This window comes from Dunckerocampus dactyliophorus, chromosome 5, assembly GCF_027744805.1.
Source record: "Dunckerocampus dactyliophorus isolate RoL2022-P2 chromosome 5, RoL_Ddac_1.1, whole genome shotgun sequence".
NCBI classification, from domain to species: Eukaryota; Metazoa; Chordata; class Actinopteri; order Syngnathiformes; family Syngnathidae; genus Dunckerocampus; species Dunckerocampus dactyliophorus.
In genome coordinates this window covers 6,996,378-7,015,651 of record NC_072823.1, presented here as the reverse complement: position 1 = coordinate 7,015,651, position 19,274 = coordinate 6,996,378, and the positions used below count along the sequence as shown (strand labels likewise).

The 19,274-nt window shown below is 39.4% G+C and overlaps 2 protein-coding genes across 5 annotated transcripts in view; one reads left to right on the top strand and one right to left on the bottom strand.

The window, feature by feature from the left end:
* The window catches only part of mob2a (MOB kinase activator 2a), a 78,643-nt gene extending 65,179 nt beyond the window's left edge, over positions 1–13,464 (top strand). For all 4 annotated transcript variants that reach the window (XM_054776486.1, XM_054776484.1, XM_054776485.1 and 1 more), the window contains exons 2-5: positions 1,393–1,553; positions 5,990–6,083; positions 10,851–10,975; positions 12,684–13,464. In XM_054776486.1, coding sequence (XP_054632461.1) covers positions 1,393–1,553; positions 5,990–6,083; positions 10,851–10,975; positions 12,684–13,000 — 697 coding nt within the window. In that variant the 3' untranslated portion in view covers positions 13,001–13,464. The remainder of the gene's footprint in view (positions 1–1,392; positions 1,554–5,989; positions 6,084–10,850; positions 10,976–12,683) is intronic.
* Positions 13,465–16,141: 2,677 nt separating this feature from the next.
* On the bottom strand, positions 16,142–18,605 carry kcnj11 (potassium inwardly rectifying channel subfamily J member 11). Its single transcript, XM_054776481.1, has one exon. It carries the CDS (start codon positions 18,296–18,298, stop codon positions 17,135–17,137), a length of 1,164 nt encoding a protein of 387 aa, XP_054632456.1. The 5' UTR covers positions 18,299–18,605; the 3' UTR covers positions 16,142–17,134.
* Between the last annotated feature and the right edge of the window lie 669 nt (positions 18,606–19,274).

Sequence of the window (19,274 nt, the reverse complement as noted above, 5' to 3'; positions counted from 1 at the left end):
CAAAGTCAAAATATTAGGGGAATAAAGTCAAAATATTATGAGAGTAAAATCCTAATATTATGAGAAGAAAATTTACAAGGATTATTTAAGAAGAGATTAAATATTTGGAAAAAATAGCAAAAACGGGGGGGAAGCAAAGTTGATACTAATCATAGGCTTTTTCACCTATATCACAAAGCTGAGATGCAGTTTTCTCTCCAAAGTATATCTAACTTCATAGCATATCCACAGTACATATGTTGCTTTACAAAATATCAAAGTGGCAAAGTTGCGTCTTTTCATTTTTCACTGTGGCCCTCGCTGCAGAACCGTTGGTCTAAGATGAGGTGTTACCCAAGCAGCAGTTTGAAAAGAGGTTCATATGTGTAATGTGATGTAAAGTAAAGCAGTATATAGAGGAGGAATCCAAAACATTAGCAAGTAAAAGGCTTAATGCTGAGTATGCCTTCGTTTGTTTGCCAAGGTGGAATGGAGGGCAAACGCTTCATGCTGAGGAGCACTTAACTACTTTTTGCCAAGAGACCTCGTGCTCTGCAGGTCTGTCATGTTTTCTAAGTGTTTATTAGTTCCCATGGATATCAGCCGGGCTTATGTCGATTGCCCTCCTCTCCTTATTAGTTTCACTCGGTCTGCTCTCATTGCTCGACTTTATCCAACCTTCTTTCTAAATATGTCTCTCTTTTGCTTGGAATGCCCTCCTTGGCTTGTTTCTGTCAACTCTGGGGTGTCCCAGAGCAGAGCTGGAGTGAAAGTGAGATGTGTCTGATTTGAAGTCATTAGTGCATTTTAGAAGAGCTCTCATGTGTCCAATAGCTGGAGCTGCAAACTGCAGAGGATCAAGTGATCTGAGCGTGTGACAAAGTAGTCAGGGAGTTGGTTGCATTGCTTGTTCTATTTTGCAGGCATACCAAGTAGGGATATATTTTGTAGAAGCTACCCCAGATGACCATGCTTCTATTTATTTGTCTCACTCCAGTGTCAAGTCCTTTAACCTACCACCAAAGATTGCACCGTCTGCACCACTGCAGAGTGGGCGGTTGGGTCCGGGGGAGATTCTAGTCCGGGAAGTGCAGCAAGTGTGACGCGACAGCCCTGTGCTAAAACTAGCAATGGAAGTACAAGAGCTTCAGAGGTGACTTTGGGTTAGAGGTCAGATTAAAGGGTCAGGTACATCCACACAGGGCTCTTTGTTTAGTCTCCGGAGGTGGGTGTCAATGTACCGTTGCAAAATGTCACCCCGCACTTGACGACCTGTCTGTTAACTGCTTTGATTTCCCAGAATCTGAATATGTTTTTTGAAGCTGTAAACCCGCAAAACGTTTACCTTACTTGCTGCTGTGTTGTGCTGTTTTACTTCCATATCGTGACCTTTGCTCTTGTTCTGTTCTACAGGAAGTCAAAGACAAAACCAAATGGAAAGAAGCCTCCAGCAGAAGAGAAGAAGCAGTACCTGGAGCCAGAATTCACAAAGATCCGAGTGGTAGACTCTGACCTTAAGGAGCTGGTGGTGCTACCCAGAGAGATAGACCTCAATGAATGGCTAGCCAGCAACAGTAAGTGATGCCATGCGCTTGATGTCACAATGGACTCGTGTAAACTATATGGACAAAAGGAAGACACACCTCCTCAGCAAATGAGTTTCAATTCATCTGTTACAAGTTGGACCCATTAGTTGCGGTTGAATCTTTAATACTTGACCATGCTAAGACATTCTGGACAATTTCCTTGCTTTGAACTTTGCAGGAAACGTTCAAGCCAAGTGCATAAAGACATGGTTAGATGAGTTTTCTGTGCAAGAACATTACTGATCCACACAGAGCCAAACATATTTGGGATGAAAAAGAACAGAGGTCTCCCAACATCACTAACCTTTTCTTCTGAATGAATGGGATAAGAGTCCCAAATTCCTGTAACGTTGTTGAAAGCCTTCCCAGAATAGTGGACTCTGCAAGGGGACCAATCCCATATTTGATTCCCATTTCAGTTTCTGTAGAACAGGGGTGTCCAGACTTTTATCTTAATATTTATTTTTGTTGTTTTTATTTATTTATTTATTTATTTTACTTTTCCTGTTAAATTATATTTTTAGAATATGCTGTGGGCCAAAAACAGCCATATGCCAGAAATGGCCCCCGGCCACACTTTGGATACTCGTGCTGGAGCAGAAATAGGTGCCTCGGTACTTTTGTCCATATAGATGTAGGTGCCTTGTTACTTTTGTCCATATAGATGTACTGTAGGTGCCTCGGTACTTTTGTCCGTATAGATGTAGGTGCCTTGGTACTTTTGTCCATATAGATGTACTGTAGGTGCCTCGGTACTTTTGTCCGTATAGATGTAGGTGCCTCGGTACTTTTGTCCATATAGATGTACTGAAGGTGCCTCGGTACTTTTGTCCGTATAGATGTAGGTGCCTTGTTACTTTTGTCCATATAGATGTACTGTAGGTGCCTCGGTACTTTTGTCCGTATAGATGTAGGTGCCTTGGTACTTTTGTCCATATAGATGTACTGTAGGTGCCTCGGTACTTTTGTCCGTATAGATGTAGGTGCCTCGGTACTTTTGTCCATATAGATGTACTGTAGGTGCCTCGGTACTTTTGTCCGTATAGATGTAGGTGCCTCGGTACTTTTGTCCATATAGATGTACTGTAGGTGCCTCGGTACTTTTGTCCGTATAGATGTAGGTGCCTCGGTACTTTTGTCCATATAGATGTACTGTAGGTGCCTCGGTACTTTTGTCCGTATAGATGTAGGTGCCTCGGTACTTTTGTCCATATAGATGTACTGAAGGTGCCTCGGTACTTTTGTCCGTATAGATGTAGGTGCCTTGGTACTTTTGTCCATATAGATGTACTGTAGGTGCCTCGGTACTTTTGTCCGTATAGATGTAGGTGCCTCTGTACTTTTGTCCATATAGATGTACTGTAGGTGCCTCGGTACTTTTGTCCGTATAGATGTAGGTGCCTCGGTACTTTTGTCCATATAGATGTACTGAAGGTGCCTCGGTACTTTTGTCCATATACAAGTAGATGTACTGTAGGTGCCTCGGTACTTTTGTCCATATACAAGTAGATGTACTGTAGGTGCCTCGGTACTTTTGTCCGTATAGATGTAGGTGCCTTGGTACTTTTGTCCATATAGATGTACTGTAGGTGCCTCGGTACTTTTGTCCGTATAGATGTAGGTGCCTTGGTACTTTTGTCCATATAGATGTACTGTAGGTGCCTCGGTACTTTTGTCCGTATAGATGTAGGTGCCTCGGTACTTTTGTCCATATAGATGTACTGAAGGTGCCTCGGTACTTTTGTCCGTATAGATGTAGGTGCCTTGGTACTTTTGTCCATATAGATGTACTGTAGGTGCCTCGGTACTTTTGTCCGTATAGATGTAGGTGCCTCGGTACTTTTGTCCATATAGATGTACTGTAGGTGCCTCGGTACTTTTGTCCGTATAGATGTAGGTGCCTCGGTACTTTTGTCCATATAGATGTACTGTAGGTGCCTCGGTACTTTTGTCCGTATAGATGTAGGTGCCTCGGTACTTTTGTCCATATAGATGTACTGAAGGTGCCTCGGTACTTTTGTCCGTATAGATGTAGGTGCCTTGGTACTTTTGTCCATATAGATGTACTGTAGGTGCCTCGGTACTTTTGTCCGTATAGATGTAGGTGCCTCTGTACTTTTGTCCATATAGATGTACTGTAGGTGCCTCGGTACTTTTGTCCGTATAGATGTAGGTGCCTCGGTACTTTTGTCCATATAGATGTACTGAAGGTGCCTCGGTACTTTTGTCCATATACAAGTAGATGTACTGTAGGTGCCTCGGTACTTTTGTCCATATACAAGTAGATGTACTGTAGGTGCCTCGGTACTTTTGTCCATATAGATGTAGGTGCCTCAGTACTTTTGTCCATATAGATGTACTGTAGGTGCCTCGGTACTTTTGTCCATATAGAGATGCATAATGAGAACAGGTGAGAAACCAAGCAGGAGATTTCGGGGAAATGTGAAAGAGTGGAAAGTGAGCATGTGAGCCAACAGAAGCAGTTGGAGGTGCCACAGCGACAGAGCCCAGCCTTTAACACGATCCAGACATGGCACAGTATTGAGCCATGCAACCCATCAACAACACATACTCTTCTCTCTTCTCTCTAAAATGTACCGTCGTCGTGGTGAGCATCATTTCTGGAGGTGTATAAACACACTTCCACCAAGCTACTTGATTGACTTTATTTTGTCCGTCTCCCTGACTCTGTTTTGCTCAGGTATTTAATGCAGGGCTGCTCACTAGGGAAAGGCATACAAAATGCAATACGTTCGGACATGTTTTTGCATGTTTACGTTCTTTCTACAGGACGTTAGAAGTTGTATAATAAGATGGCGTGTTTGGACTCGTAACTACTGATATTGTATTTTGATCATCAAGTCAAACAAGTCACTGACATTTTGATTAGCTTTCTTAATTAGCCACATAGTGGCCTGTGTTATTTTTCAAATCATCACGGCTCAAGTCACAGAATATTTTCCCATATTTTCTTGACCTGCAACCATATTTACACTTTCTGTTTTTATACACACGTTTTCCTACTACTATGAGAGTTAGACTGAGGAAGCCCTGCAGATACATCTTCTCCTGAAACAGTTCGGTAGCTCACCTGTGGTTAGCCTACATGCTGCAGCTGAGGAACACAACATTAGCACGTCACATTCAAGTGTACTGTGTGTGGATGATTATTTTTAAAAGCAACAACATTCTTTTTTTGGCAACACTCAAAATAAATCACCCTGATAAAACTGAAACACGCAGCTCAAGGACAGGGGGCGTTACTTTAAAAACACTTTCCATCTGATGTTTTGGACATTTTTTTGACTCTGTCTTTTGCCTTGTTGGGATACTCTGACAACTTAAAGCAGAGGTGTCCAAACCTTTTCCAGTAAGGGCCACATGGTGAAAAAAGAAAGGGTGCAAAGGCCACTTTGCTCGATATGCTAAGAAGTTATACTGTATATATATTTCAAGAAAAAAATGGATCTCAGCTTTATGATATTGGTGAAAAAATATATTATTTGTATCCTTTTTTTCCCCTTTTTGGCTGTTTTTTTCCTCAAATATTTCAACTGTCTTCTTAAATAATCTTTGTAAAAAAAAAATGTTTGTAACTTTTTTTCCCAACCTAATTTTCCGAAAATGAGAACTGTATTTTGCTTTGTTTGGCTCTCATAATACGTCTTTTAAAAAAATAACCTCTTTTTTTATATTTTAACTCTGCTACTAAAATGGCATTATTTTTCCTCATAATATAATGAGTTTATTCTCGTAAAATTGTAACCTTTTGTCTCTTCTTAGGATGCGATTTTTTTCTCTTAATATTTGGACTTTATTCTCGTGAAATCACAGTTGTTGTTTTTTTCATCTCTGCAGTTTTTTTGTTTTTTCCCCCCGACTATATCTTACTGCTTAGTATCAGCTTCTTTTACATTTTCTTTCTATTTTTACTTTATTCTTGCAACATTATAATTTTTTTCACAACCCTAATGTTCCAAAAATAACTTTTGTTGTTGTTGTTTTGTTTGTCTCTCATAACATTACGACTTTTTTTCAATATTTCATTTTTATACAACTAAAATGACATTATTTTTCCTCATAGTATTACATTATTCTCGTAAAATGACTACTTTTTGCAGCGGGCCAATAATAATAATAAAAAAACAAAACAGGCGCGAGCCGCGAATGTTTCCGAAGGCGCACTTTGGACACCTTTGACTTAACTGCTAAAACCACAGTCAGTTTTCTGAGTGATGTGCTTGCTTACTGAGTAACATTGCATCAGTGACGCATTACAGTTCAGGGGATGACTTGTCTTGAAGAAATGTGCTTCTTCCTTGTCCTCATTTTAATAATTGCACTGTTCAAAGAAAACATAATCAAGTGCAGCAGATGACGTAGCATGACGAACAATGTTGTGACCTCTTTTTTTCCCCCTATAGCGACTACATTCTTCAATCTTATCAACTTGCAGTACAGCACCATCTCAGAGTTCTGCACTGGGGACAGCTGTCAAGCCATGACGGCATGCAACACGTGAGTTCTGGCTTCTACTTTTAGCCTACACTGTGTAAACCTGAAACATTCCCTTCCGCTTTCAAAAACAATTATGAAAATGTGATTAATCCATTGCAGGGTCATTAAACCTTTTGATAGTGTTTTTAAGTAATAAGGCAAGTGTAAAAGTAAGCTAACCACTGATATGAATATGTTCAAGCAATATTCAAATGCTTTTTCTTGACAAATGGAGAATAGGAGGCATATTTCTGCTGAAGATTTTGGGCCAAAAGATTGAGTCATAACCTTTTCCAACCTTTTTTGGAGCAAAGACACATATTTTATAGGACAACAATGTCAAAGATCACTAAAAAAAAAAAAAAAAAGATAAGAAATGGATGGTTGTGTTCTTCTTGCTGGAGCAGCTAGGATGTTTATGTGAGAACAGACAGTAAGCGACGCATCTCAGGAAGATTGACAAGCTCAACGGCTCTTATCCTCGCCAAAGTTTTGTGTGAGCTACATTACCTAGCTATGATATCCTGGAAATGATATGTTGGTATAATGGCTTACATGTCCAGAATAATGAAAACAAACAATGAGTTCCATCATATATTTACACGATACTAGGGCTGAAAGTAATGATTATTTTCTTAGTTGATTAATCTTTTGCTTCATTGAGTAATTACTTTGGCCCTAGAGCAGGGGTGGCCAAACTTTTTCCAGCAGGGGCCACATAGTGAAAAATTAAGGCCACTTTGATATTTTGTAAAAAAAAAAAAATAATAATAATAATAATAAAAAAATAGCTATATATATTTCAAGTTTTTCTCTATATATATTTTCAAATTACAGTTTTTTGGTGAAAAAGCCTGTCATTAGTATCAACTTTGCTCTTTGCTCTTTTTTCCCCATTTTTGCTTTTATTATTTATTTATTTTTTCCAAATATTGAAACTTTGTTCTTGTAAATGTTCTTATTGTAATATTATGACTTTATTCTCATAATAGTTTGTATTTATTCCCATAATATTATAATTTTTTTCCTCAACCAAATTTTCCAAAACAACTTTATTTTTCCTTGGTTTGTTTCTCATAATATTACAAATTTAAAAGAGAAAATAAAAATAACATACATTTTCCTTAATATTTAAACCCTATGCTCCTAACATTGACATTATTTTTCCTCATATTACAAGCTTGTTCCTGTAAATTTGTGCTTTTATTCTTGTAACATTAGAATTTTCCAAAAAGTACAGCTGTATTTGTTGTTTTGTTTGTTTCTCATAACATTACGTCTGTAAACATTACGTCTTTTTTGTTGAATATTTTAACTTTATGCTACTACAGTGATGTTATTTTTCCTGAAAATGACTGCAGATTTTTCCATTTTTGCTGCTGTTGTTTTTTTGTCCTTTTATTAAATTATATTCTTACAATATACTGTGGGCCAATGGGAAAAAAACAGCGCTGGCCACAAATGGTCCTGGGGCCACACTTTGGTCCGTAACATATTAGAAAAAGAGGGGAAAATGTCCAAAAGGTTTGCGGTAGTTGACACCTTTTGAAAGGTTTATTGTACCGTGGAAGCCTATTCATCTCATGTTAACAGAGGGGGGAGGCGGCTAAACCTAAGTATTTATCTAACTAGTTTACCCTGTCAGGGTGGGGCACCTTCTTTATGTGTGCGCCCTTGTTTTAAGGAGGAGGCCTTCATTCATTCTGTTTATTCTACACGCTGGAAAAACCAGATTACCAGCACACAAACACGCGTAACGTGCGCATGGCTTAAGAACCTAACTGTTGCGACACAACGCACATGTGACCCACAAGCCTCTCACGATGGAACCTTTTAGTCAACAGTCATTTTACAGCCGCTGTCACCTTAAGCTGCTACTAACCCACTGCTCTCCCACACCCTGACAAACGCACTGCGACTATACAAAGGGGGGGAAACATGCACGCTCGCCACACAGTCACAAATAGGTTTGGTGTAGAGCAGGGGTGTCCAAAGTTTTTCCAGCGAGGGCCACGTAGTGAAAAATGAAAGGATGCAACTTTGTCACTTTGATGTTTTGTAAGGCAACACATGTAGATATGCTAAGAAGTCAGATATATTTAAAGAAAAAACTGCATCTCAGTTATTTCTTTTTCTTTTTTTGTGAAGTGACACTTTAAAAAGTAAGTTAGCACGTACCCCATGAACGTGACAGCCATCGTACTTTCTGTGGCTCAAAAACGAGCTCCGAACGAACCGCATTGCTTGTCTGTTTTAAACACAAAATGTCACTGGAGTCCGTGGACCAGAGACTATAACAGGCAACTATAGCTAGCTAGCTGCCGTCAGAGAGACAGTGGAGCCAGGCAAAATGTGTAAACAAAGATGGTAGAATGCGAGTCAAGCGTGAGCGATCACGCACGCTCGCATCGATAGGCTTAGACGGTGACACATACTGTACTTTTATCTGGTCGCACATGCACGAGTAAATGGAAAAATTCACTCGCAAGGTCTCATATTTTAGTCGCAAAATGCGCCCATTTATTCGCAGTAAGGAGCCCTGACTGAATAGTGACGTTTATAGCGGTTTAACCTGTCAGTGACTTCCACAAAGAGGAGGGACCTGACATAGTAAACAAAAAGACTTCTTTCTTGTCATGTGATCATGTATGACTAGAAAACATGGTACATTTGTTTGTCCCATTCCATTGTTGTTCGTCACATGTTGGCACAATGTTTCTGTGTCTTACATTTTGTCATTTTCATTTTCTTCCCTTCCTGTGTGAAAAGAAAGGAAAGTGTTTAAAAAAATAAAATAAAAAAATATCTCAAGAAGCAAATACGAGTTAATAATAAACCAGGGGTGTCCAAAGTGTGGCACGTGGCTGTTTTTTAATTAACATTCTAAAAATATAATTTTACAAGAAAACTAAAAAAAAAACAATTTATTTTGAAAAACAGCAGTCATTTTACAAGAATACAGTCAAAAATATTAAGAGAAAAAAGTTCTAACAATAGCAATCTAACGAGAAAAAGTCTTAATTTTAGACAATAAGGTCATACTATTATGAGGAAAAATAATGTCATTTTAGTGGCATAAAGTTGAAATATTAATGAAAAAGGACATTTTTTTAATGCCGTAATATTATGAAAGCGAAGAAAGTTGTAATTTTGGGGTTAAAAGGCTATGATGTTACGAGAATGGAGTCATAATATGGGAATAAAGTCATAATTACGAGAAGAACATTTACAAGAAGAAAGCTGACATAGTTGGAAAATGAAAAAACAAACTCTAACAAGAAAAAGTCACAGTTTTACGGGAAAGAACTTGGAAAAATAATGTCTTTTTTTTTTTTAATGACATTATTTTTTTAAATATTCAAGGAAAACATACATTATTTTTTAAAACAATGTTTGTAGTATTAAGAGAAACAAAGAAAATGAAGTTGTAATTGTGAAAAAAAATAGGTTGGGAAAAAAAGTTATAATATTTGAGTAAAGTCCAAATATTATGGGAATAAATTCATGATATTCAAAGAGTGGGGGGGCAAAGAGTGAAGTTGATATTAATAATCGTTTTTTTTCAAGTTTTTCTTGAAATACATCTGACTTCTTAGCATATCTACAAGTACATGTGTTGCTTTACTAAATATCAAAGCGGCAAAGTTGCATCCTTTCATTTTTCACTATGCGGCCCTCGTTTGGACGTTTGGACGTTTGGACACCCCTGCTCTAAATGAAATATTTTCTTCGGACTCCAAATGTGACGTTTTGATCAATTATTTTGATAGAAAATGTGAAGAAAATTGCGTACTGCTCCTGGTGGCTTAATTTTGCCTGAATTGATTTCACCCAACAAAGCTTAGAAACCAGGACCATTAAGACTGTAACCGTCCTCCGTTTGCCCAGTGCCCCTCACCCTTTCCTTTCTTGCTGGCACAGCTCCTGCCCGCGGTCACAGCAGTGTCAGTGCCGCTGCCCAAACACACAGTTCAGTCCTATTTTAGGAAGGAAACATTTCCATAAGCTAGGAGGGTGCATTTAAACCCATTTTGTGTCTGTGTAAGAGACGCAGACGTGTACTTTTAACTGTGTATTAAACATTAGGTTCAGAATTGTACATAAAAATCACACTTTTGTGATTTTTTTGAAACGTTTTTTTCCTTAGGAAATAGTGGATAATGGAGCCATCATACCACCTTTATTAACTGTTATCGGCTATTTTTACTTAGCATTTGAACCTTCTGAACTGGCATACAAGTGTGAAAAATACTTCACTCCTTTCGGACATGATCTATTATGTTCTTATGGCGTATTTTTGTACAAATTTGGTCGGCTTCTGAATTGCACAGCCGTAGGGATGTTCAGATTTTGCGACTCTTGGGAGGAATTTGGTTAACTGGATGAGTTGTGGGGCAGGATGGCGTCCGGGATTGTGAGTCAAAGATGAGCTAAATACGCCCATCAGCGTTTCTACCTGGGTTTGTCTTAATCCTGTCCGAGTGAGGCATCACTCGTGCGTGCGGGTTTTCCCCACATGAGGTAACAGAGCGGGTGAATTTCCGTTAAGATCCACCTGCCTTATCTTCTCCCGCTATTTGAATGAATGGTTTCCCTGTTGTGTGGAAAAGAAGAAGAAACGATTGTGTCACAGCTGCTCCTTCCTCATACATTCCTGACAAAACACACACTGTGATTCATCCACACGTGGTTGTGCCACGCTGGCCAACTATTATTTTGCAACATGCATGTGATGGATAATGTTTTTGTCATTTCAAAATAAATCCTAATGTTCCATCTGCTCTCCAGAATATACTACTGGCATGACGAGAAGGGGAAGAAGACAAAGTGCACTGCGCCACAATATGTTGACTTTGTAATGAGTCTTTGTCAGAAACTGGTCACAGACGAGGAAATCTTTCCTACAAAATATGGTAAGTAATGTATTCCCCACGTTTTATGGGTGCATCCATTATTCATGTTTTTTTCATCATTCGTTGCTGTCAAACGTAACCCCCGTGAATGTCGAGAAAGCCTGAATAACTACGCACACATAAAAAACCCAAAAAATGCCTGTTTTTGATATTCTAAACCGGAGGTGTCCAAACTTTTTCCAGTGAGGGCCACATAGTGAAAAATGAAAGGACGCAACTTTGCCGCTTTGATATTTAGTAAAGCAACACATGGAGATATGCTAGGAAGTCCGATGTATTTCAAGAAAAACTTCATCTCAGCTTTGTCATGTAGGTGAAAAAGCCCATTAATGGTATCAACTTCTCTCTCTGCTCTTTTTTCCACCCATTTTTGCTGCTGTTGTTTTTTTTTTTAATATCTAAATATTTCAGTTTTCTTCTAAAAATAATTTTCTTACATATTCTACTCAGTATGACGTTATTCCCATAATATTAGAACTTTTTCCCTCAGCCTAATTTTGTTTTGTTTTGTGTTTCTCATATTATTACTAAATAATAACATATTTTTTCTTTAATAATTCAAACCTATGCTACTAAAATGTTATTTTTCTGCATAATGTTTTGAGTTTATTATTGTAAAAATTGCGACTTTTCTCGTGAGAATACAACTTTTTTCTCTTAGTATTTTCACTTTATTCTCATAAAATTCCAGCTGGGATTTTTTGTTTGTTTTTTTAATTTCCAACTATTTCAACTTTCTTCTTGTAAATTTTCTTTTCGGAATATTATGAATTTATTCCCATAATATTTTGACTTTATTCTCATAACTTTTTCCCCAACCTAATTTTCCAAAAATTCCAACTTTATTTTGTTTTGTTTACTTGATATTATGACTTTAAAATAAAGTGTTTTTTTTCTTTAGTATTTCAACTCTATGCTACTAAAATTATTTTTCCCCCTCAAATTGTGAGCTAATTTTTGTAAAATTGCGCCTTTTTTCTCGTTTAAATAACTTTTTCCCCAACCTGATTTTCCAAAACGTACAACTTTGTTCAATATTTCATTTGTTTCTCATAATATCCCGACTTTTAAAAAGCAAAATGTGTTTAATATTTTAACTTTATGCTGCTAAAATGACGTTATTTTTCCTCATAATATGATAACATTATTCTTGTAAAGTTACTCCTTTTTCTTGTTAGATTACAACGTTTTTTATTTATTTATATTTTGACTTTATTCTTGTAAAATTACTGCAGATTTTTGACTGCACTTTTTTTTTTTTTTTTTAGTTTTCGTCACGCAGGGCAATTAAAAAATGGCCTCTGGGCTGTACTTTAGTTGGGGAAAAAGTTATAATATAATGGAAATAGATTATTTAAGAAGAAAAAATGGGGGGAAAAAAAACAAAGAGCAAAGTTGATACTAAAAATGTGCTTTTTCATCGATATCAAAAAAACTGGGATGCAGTTATTTCTTAAAATATATTTATAACTTATTAGCATTGCATCCTTTCATTTTTAGGTATGTGGCCCTCCATGGAAAAAGTTTGGACACCCCTGTTTTACTGCATTTTGCTGCCCTCGATGTAACACATGTGCTTGTGCTGCCCCTGCTGCCCCGTATGTGCTAAGCTACGCTAAGAAAAAAGCTTTGGTTGCCATTGTTTCAGTCCAAGAAGCGTTTCGACGTGTGCTTGACCCATTTCCTCGTGTCATCCTTTTCCCCTCAGGCAAAGAATTTCCCAACTCCTTTGAGTCGTTGGTGAAGAAGATCTGCCGGTACCTGTTCCACGTGCTGGCGCACCTCTACTGGGCGCACTTTAAAGAGACGGTGGCTCTGGACCTGCAGGGCCACTTGAACACTCTGTACGCACATTTCATTGTTTTCGTAAGGGAATTCAACCTAGTCGATCCCAAGGAGACGTGTATCATGGACGACCTGTCCGAAATCCTGTGCACCCCCGCGCCGCCGCCCTCGGCCACGCCCGCCCCCTCCAACCTGGCCTCAGCCTCCCCTTCCTCACAAAACCACGTGACGGAGAGATGAGCTGGGGGCGCCGCTGAGACGCCAGCACGGGAGTGATAGAAGACAGAAGGAAAGAAGGGAAGACGGCCCGGCCGCCTTCCTTGGTGTGCCGGCAGGACTTTAGAGACCTTCCACTACACTCGTGTATTTCGCTGCGAAACCTACCAACCAGTCAGAAGGAAAAGGGGGGAGGGGTTTGGGTTTTTTTGTGTGGGGGGGTGTTAGTTTGGGGTTTGTAACGCCAGCAGGAATTGGCGTGAACGTTCCTCACGGGGTCAGTATCCCTCCCATTTTCTCTGCAACTTCAACTAGGAACAAAAAACGTTGGCTATGTTTTATTTGTTTGGTTTTATTTCACTTTGACTTGTGTTGGTGAGTTCTTTTGGTTTCATTTAGTTGTTTGGTTGGGTTGGCAGCGCGGCTACCGGCCCTCCCCCCCCATCCCCAGCACACATCCTGGACACGAGGGCGGGGCTTTGCTTCCATCGTACACTGCCTGCGCTGTGTGGACAGCACGCGTCTCGGCCGGCCTCCTCTGACGGCGTGAGTCACCACGCTGGCCTCTAGAGCGCCGCCGCCGCCGCGTTGGGTAAAGTTAGCCAATCCTGGGTTGGGTTGTTTATGTGGGGGTTGATTAAAGCTCCTCCTACTCAGGACCTGAGAGAGTTTGTCACTGCTGCCAGAGAGGCTTTTTCTCTCTGCTCTTCATTTTCATCCTTTTCAACTCCTCCACTCGTCCTTACACATATTATGGTGTTCAGCCCCCCCCAGCAAACATGCCGTGGAGCCTACCTACCTGTAGGGGGCAGCAAAGATGCCGCAGAAAGGGCGGAAACAGAAGCAAATGTAAAGATTGTACAGTTCAGATTGTACTGTATTAGATATTCCACCCGATCAGAGAAACAGCGCCACTTGGAGACACACTGGTGGCTGAATGATCACAGCGGTTTGCTGCTGTTCCTTCCTACTCACACCTGTCCCGGCAACACAGAAGGACAAAGACATGATGTCACGTCTGCTGGGCCCACCAAAGCCAACATGAAGGGGGGGGGAGGAGAGAGAGAAGGAGGGAGGGGTGAGACGAGCTGCTGTGCACATTTTTGTTTTGCTTTTTAGTTTTCCACATGTCCCTTTTTAAATGTGCTTTTTAAAAAGATCACCAGAGCAGAAATAATGTGGGCATAATTCAATCATTACACATCGAAAAGAAGAAAACACCTCCTGCTTGGACTGCAAGCGGGTTCTGTCAGACAGCCTCAATGTGGAGGAGGATTGAGTTTATATTTGTCCCTTTTTTAATTTATTTTTACGTGTATTTGTTTCTTTTTTTTTTCTTTTTTGCAGGGTTCTTCAGTTCTGGCTCTTGTTTTTATGTATTTTAATTATTAACTAAGTTAAAAGCAATTTAATATTTCAAACTCTGCGGATTATAATCTAATAAAAGAGAGAAATGCCAATCTGTCCGAGTGTTTGCTTTGTTGTTTTTTTGTCATACTTCCATTTCCAACCGCATGTCCTCTGCAGGTGAGCTGGAGCCTATCCCAGATGGCTGAGAGGCGGGGTACACCCTGCACAGGTCGCCAGTCACATGACACATATAAACGAACAACCTTTCACACGCCCATTCATGCTTGCAGAATGTGATCCATGTGTACCAGTACGCTAGCAGTCACATGCTGGGAAACCAGGCAAATCTGTTATATCAAAATTAAACTATTGAGCAGGGGTGACCACAGTGCGGCCCCGGGGCTTTTTGGGACCTACGTTTGGTATTTTTGTTGCTCTGCAGCACATTCTAAAAATATAATTTAACCAAGAAAATTTTTAAAGAACCGCAAACATTGAAAAATCAATAATTTTGCAAGAAAGAAGTCAATATATTACGAGAAAGAAGTTGTAAGCTAACAAAAAAATAATTATAGGAGAATAATGTAGTATTATGAGGACAAGTGATGTCATTTTAGTGGCATAAAGTCATCAGTACAAGCAGAAAGTTTAAATTGTTGGATTTAAAAAAAAAAAAACAGCTGAAATGAAAAACACAGCTATAATTTTATGAGAATAAAATCAAAATATTAAGTGAAAAAAGTGTATTCTAATGAGAAAAATCGCAATTTTTATGAGAATAAACTAATATGAAGAAAGATAACATTTTAGTAGCATAGAGTTGAAATATTCAGAATGTTATATTTTGAAGTTGTAATAGAAACAAAATAAAGTTGAAATATTAAAACTTACCTTTTTAAAGTGGTAATGTTCTGCAAAACAAAAGGTTTTAATTTATGAAAAATTTGAAATTCCTAATAAAAAGAAAGTTGCAATTTAACAGAATAAACTCATAATTTATGAGCAAAATTTTTGTAGCAAAGAGATGAAATATAAAAGAAAAAATCCGATACAATACATTGCAACAATACTTTTTAAAAGTCGTAATATTATGAGAAACACAAATTTTGAACATTAGGTCGCCGAAAAAATTATAATAATGACAAAGTTGTAATATGAAAAGAAAATTTAAAAGATTATTTGAGGAGAAAGTTTAAATATTTGGAAAATTAAAAAAAAAATCAACAGCAAAACTGGAAAAATCAACATGTAATTTTAATTAAGTCAAAATATTAGGAGAAAAAGTTGTAATTATGTGAGAATAACATAATATGAGGAAAAAATAATGTCATTTTAGTAGCATAAAAACAGCTGAAATGGAAAAAAACAGCTAGAATTTTACGAGAATAAAGTCAAAATATTAAGCGAAAAAAGTTGTATTCTAATGACAAAAGTGGCAATTTTTATAAGAAACTCGTAATATGAAGAAAGATAACATTTTGGTAGCATAGAGTTGAAATATTCAGAATGTTATTTTTTTAAAGTTGTATTATTAGAAACAAAAAAAACAAAAAGTTGTAATTTTTTGAAAATTAGGTTGGGGAAAAAGTTATAGTATTATAGAAATAAAGTCATAACAGTACAATTTCCAAGGAGAAAATTGAAATAATTGGAACATTAAAAAAAACAAACAAGAAAGTCCAAATATTAAGAGAAAAAAAGTTGTATTCTAATGAGAAAAGTGGCAATTTTTACGAGAATAAACCCGTAATATGAAGAAAAGCAACATTTTATAGCATAGAGTTGAAATATTAGAGAAAAACATTGTACAAAAAAACGAAATAAAGTTGTAATTTTTGGAAAATTACGTCGGAGAAAAAGTTGTAATATTATAGGATAATATGTAATATTATAAAATGTAATATTAATTCATAATATTACAATTTAGAAGAGGAAACTTGTAGTAGTTGGGACATTTTAAAAAAAAACAGCTAAAGTGAAAAATACAGCTGTACAATTTTGCGAGAATAAAGTCAAAATATTCAGCAAAAAAGTTGTATTCTAATAAGAAAAAAAGTCGCAATTTAAGAGAATTAGCTCACAATATGAGGGAAATTTTAGTAGCATAGAACTTAATGATTAGAGAAAAATACGTTTTTAAAAAGTCATAATATTATGAGGGAAAAAAACAAAAGTTATCATTTCTGGAACATTAGGTTGGGGAAAAACCTCATGGGAATACATTTAGAATATTATGGGAATGAAGTCATAATATTACGCAAAGAAAATTCACAAAGATTATTTAAGAAGATATTTGAAATATTTGTGAAGTAAAAACGAACAACAGCAAAAATGGGGAAAAAACAAAGAGTGAAGTTGATTTTTTTTTCTTAAGATATATACTGTATAACTTCTTAGCATACAGTATCAACATGTGTCGCTTTACAAAATATCAAAGTGGCCCTTGCATCCTTTCAGTTGTCAGTATGTGGCCCTCGGGAAAAAAAAAAAAAAAAAAGTTTGGACACCCCTGCTATAGAATTATTTATATATAGCATTCTTTTGGTGAGGACACTGCCCCCAGTGGTCAAAGATGCTCATAACACCCTGTGTGTGTCATTTGCGTTTTATGTTGATTTCGTTTAATAAATGGAGAATTGTATCATTCAAATTGGACTTCTTTACATTCAGGACTGCAGGGTTCTTGTGGTTGAACAGTACCAAGTTCTGTGTGTCTCTGACCTGAGTGGGTTTTTAATGATGCATGTATTGCATACGTGAATCCATCCCTTAATATTACAAGTATTATTAGATGCAAGCAGCTACTCGTCATCGGCTCTCCATCCTGGAGCGCCGGCCCATGGTGGACCCTCGCCGCCTTCTCACAGACGGCCGCAAGGTGACGCCCTCCACCAGTTTAAAGTGCGCGATGCCTCCCGCCCGGTCCAGCGTCTTGGCGCTGCAGCACGGCGTGGGCACCTTCAACGTGTTGCCGAACTTGGAGTAGTCCACCGCGTACATGCCGTCCTCCTCGGATACGGTGGGCACGAAGCGCTGCCCCCACAGGATCTCCTCGGACACGTAGGAGGTTCTGGCCTGTGTGGTGATGCCGGTGGTCTCCACCACGCCCTCCAGAACCACAATGACCTCCACGTCGTCGTGCTGGAGGTCGGCGGCGGACATGTCGTACAGGGGGCTGTCCTTGTCGATGACGTGGCAGATGATGAGGGGGGACACCAGGAAGACCCCGTTGGTACCCACCGGGTTATCCATGTGGATGTCGATCTGGTCCAAAGGCAGCACCTCGCCTTCCTCAGTGGTGCTTCTCCTCACCACTTGCATCCGCACGGTGGCGCTGATGATCATGCTTTTCCTCAGGTCCCCGATGCGGACCATGAAGCACAGTTTGTTGTTTCGGACCGACACCACCGCGTGCTTGCTGAAGATGAGCGTCTCCGCGCGCCGGTTGGCCTGCGCGGTCTTCATGAAGATGCAGCCCAGCATGATGGCGTTGATGACAAGACCCACGATGTTCTGCACGATGAGCATGATGATAGCAGACACGCACTCCTCGGTCACCATTCGCCCTCCGAAGCCGATGGTCACCTGCACCTCGATCGAGAAGAGGAAGGCGGAGGAGAAGGAGTGGATCTCCGTGACGCACGGAACAAAGTCGCCCCCTCGCTGGTCCAGGTCGCCGTGCGCGAAGGCGATGAGCCACCAGATCATGCCGAACAGGAGCCAGCTGCACAGGAAGGACATGGTGAAGATGATGAGCGTGTGTAGCCATTTTAGATCCACCAAGGTGGTGAAGACGTCCTGCAAGAAGCGACCCTGTTCGCGGATGTTGGTGTGCGCCACATTGCAGGCGCCATTCTTGGCCACGAAGCGAGCTTTCCTGCTTTTTGACTTGAACTTTGGCTGCTGCAGGACATCTTCAGCCAAGCGTGTCAGCAGGTAATCCTCCGGGATGAGTCCTTTTCTGGACAACATGGCTCCCCCGCATTACGCACCCACAGTCCCGTTTGGCGTTATGGTGCGTTCCGGGCTGCAAGGAAAATAAAACGCTTTTTTTGGTTAGTTTTTTAATCCTTTTCGCAACCCCCGAAGCAGGCTGGTTGTCCGTGCTGTGAGCTCTCCCCAGATCAGGCGCCGAGTCCCATGAGGGGATTCCTGCCCCACGTCCTCAGCTGCCGCCGTCACTCAGGTTGCACCAACACAGCAATGCGAGGCGGCCGTGCAGTCACAAAGTCACCGCTCATGCACCAAAACACCGCATCGGCCTTAAGATAACACACACTTCTCTATGAGGCTGTGGAGCTCACTCGGCTTAATATGATAGATGAGGGGGGAGGCAGACCATCCCCCCACCACCTCCATCATACCTTTATGGGATCCTTATCATGCACAAGAGTACATCACACGTGCATTATTCCATGCAAGAGATGCACATTTGTAATGACAACTAAAACTGCCACCACAAGCTATGCCATCTACTGGATTTATTTATTATTTTTTTACAATTATCAAATGCAAATACAGTCGATCACGGATTTTCACAAATATATTCATTATTAGATCATGCTTTTTGTGGTTGAATACCTTCTATTATTAGTTTTAAAAATATTCATATTTCACAAACTACGTTATTTTTGCCTAAAGGAAGCATTTTCAAGCATCAAACTGGGTACATGATCTAAAACACACACACAAGGCATTCAGATGATGCATTCAGAGGTTGTAGTATTCCACACTGGTCACGAGGTGTCAGTATTGTTACTGTAATGTTGGGTGAGACACACAAGCACCAGACTTGATGGGCGGAACAACAGGCTTTTCTTGCAGTTTTGAGTGATCTCACAACAGGCACGATAATCCCTAACATGCCCATAACCCACACCAAATTAAAAGTCAACTCACTTCCTGTCTCCGAGCACCGGAACACATTTGTAGCAACACACACGGACGG

Coding starts and splice junctions, on each gene's coding strand:
- kcnj11 (XM_054776481.1), bottom strand. CDS start 18,298: ATGTTGTCCAGAAAAGGACTCATCCCGGAGGATTACCTGCTGACACGC.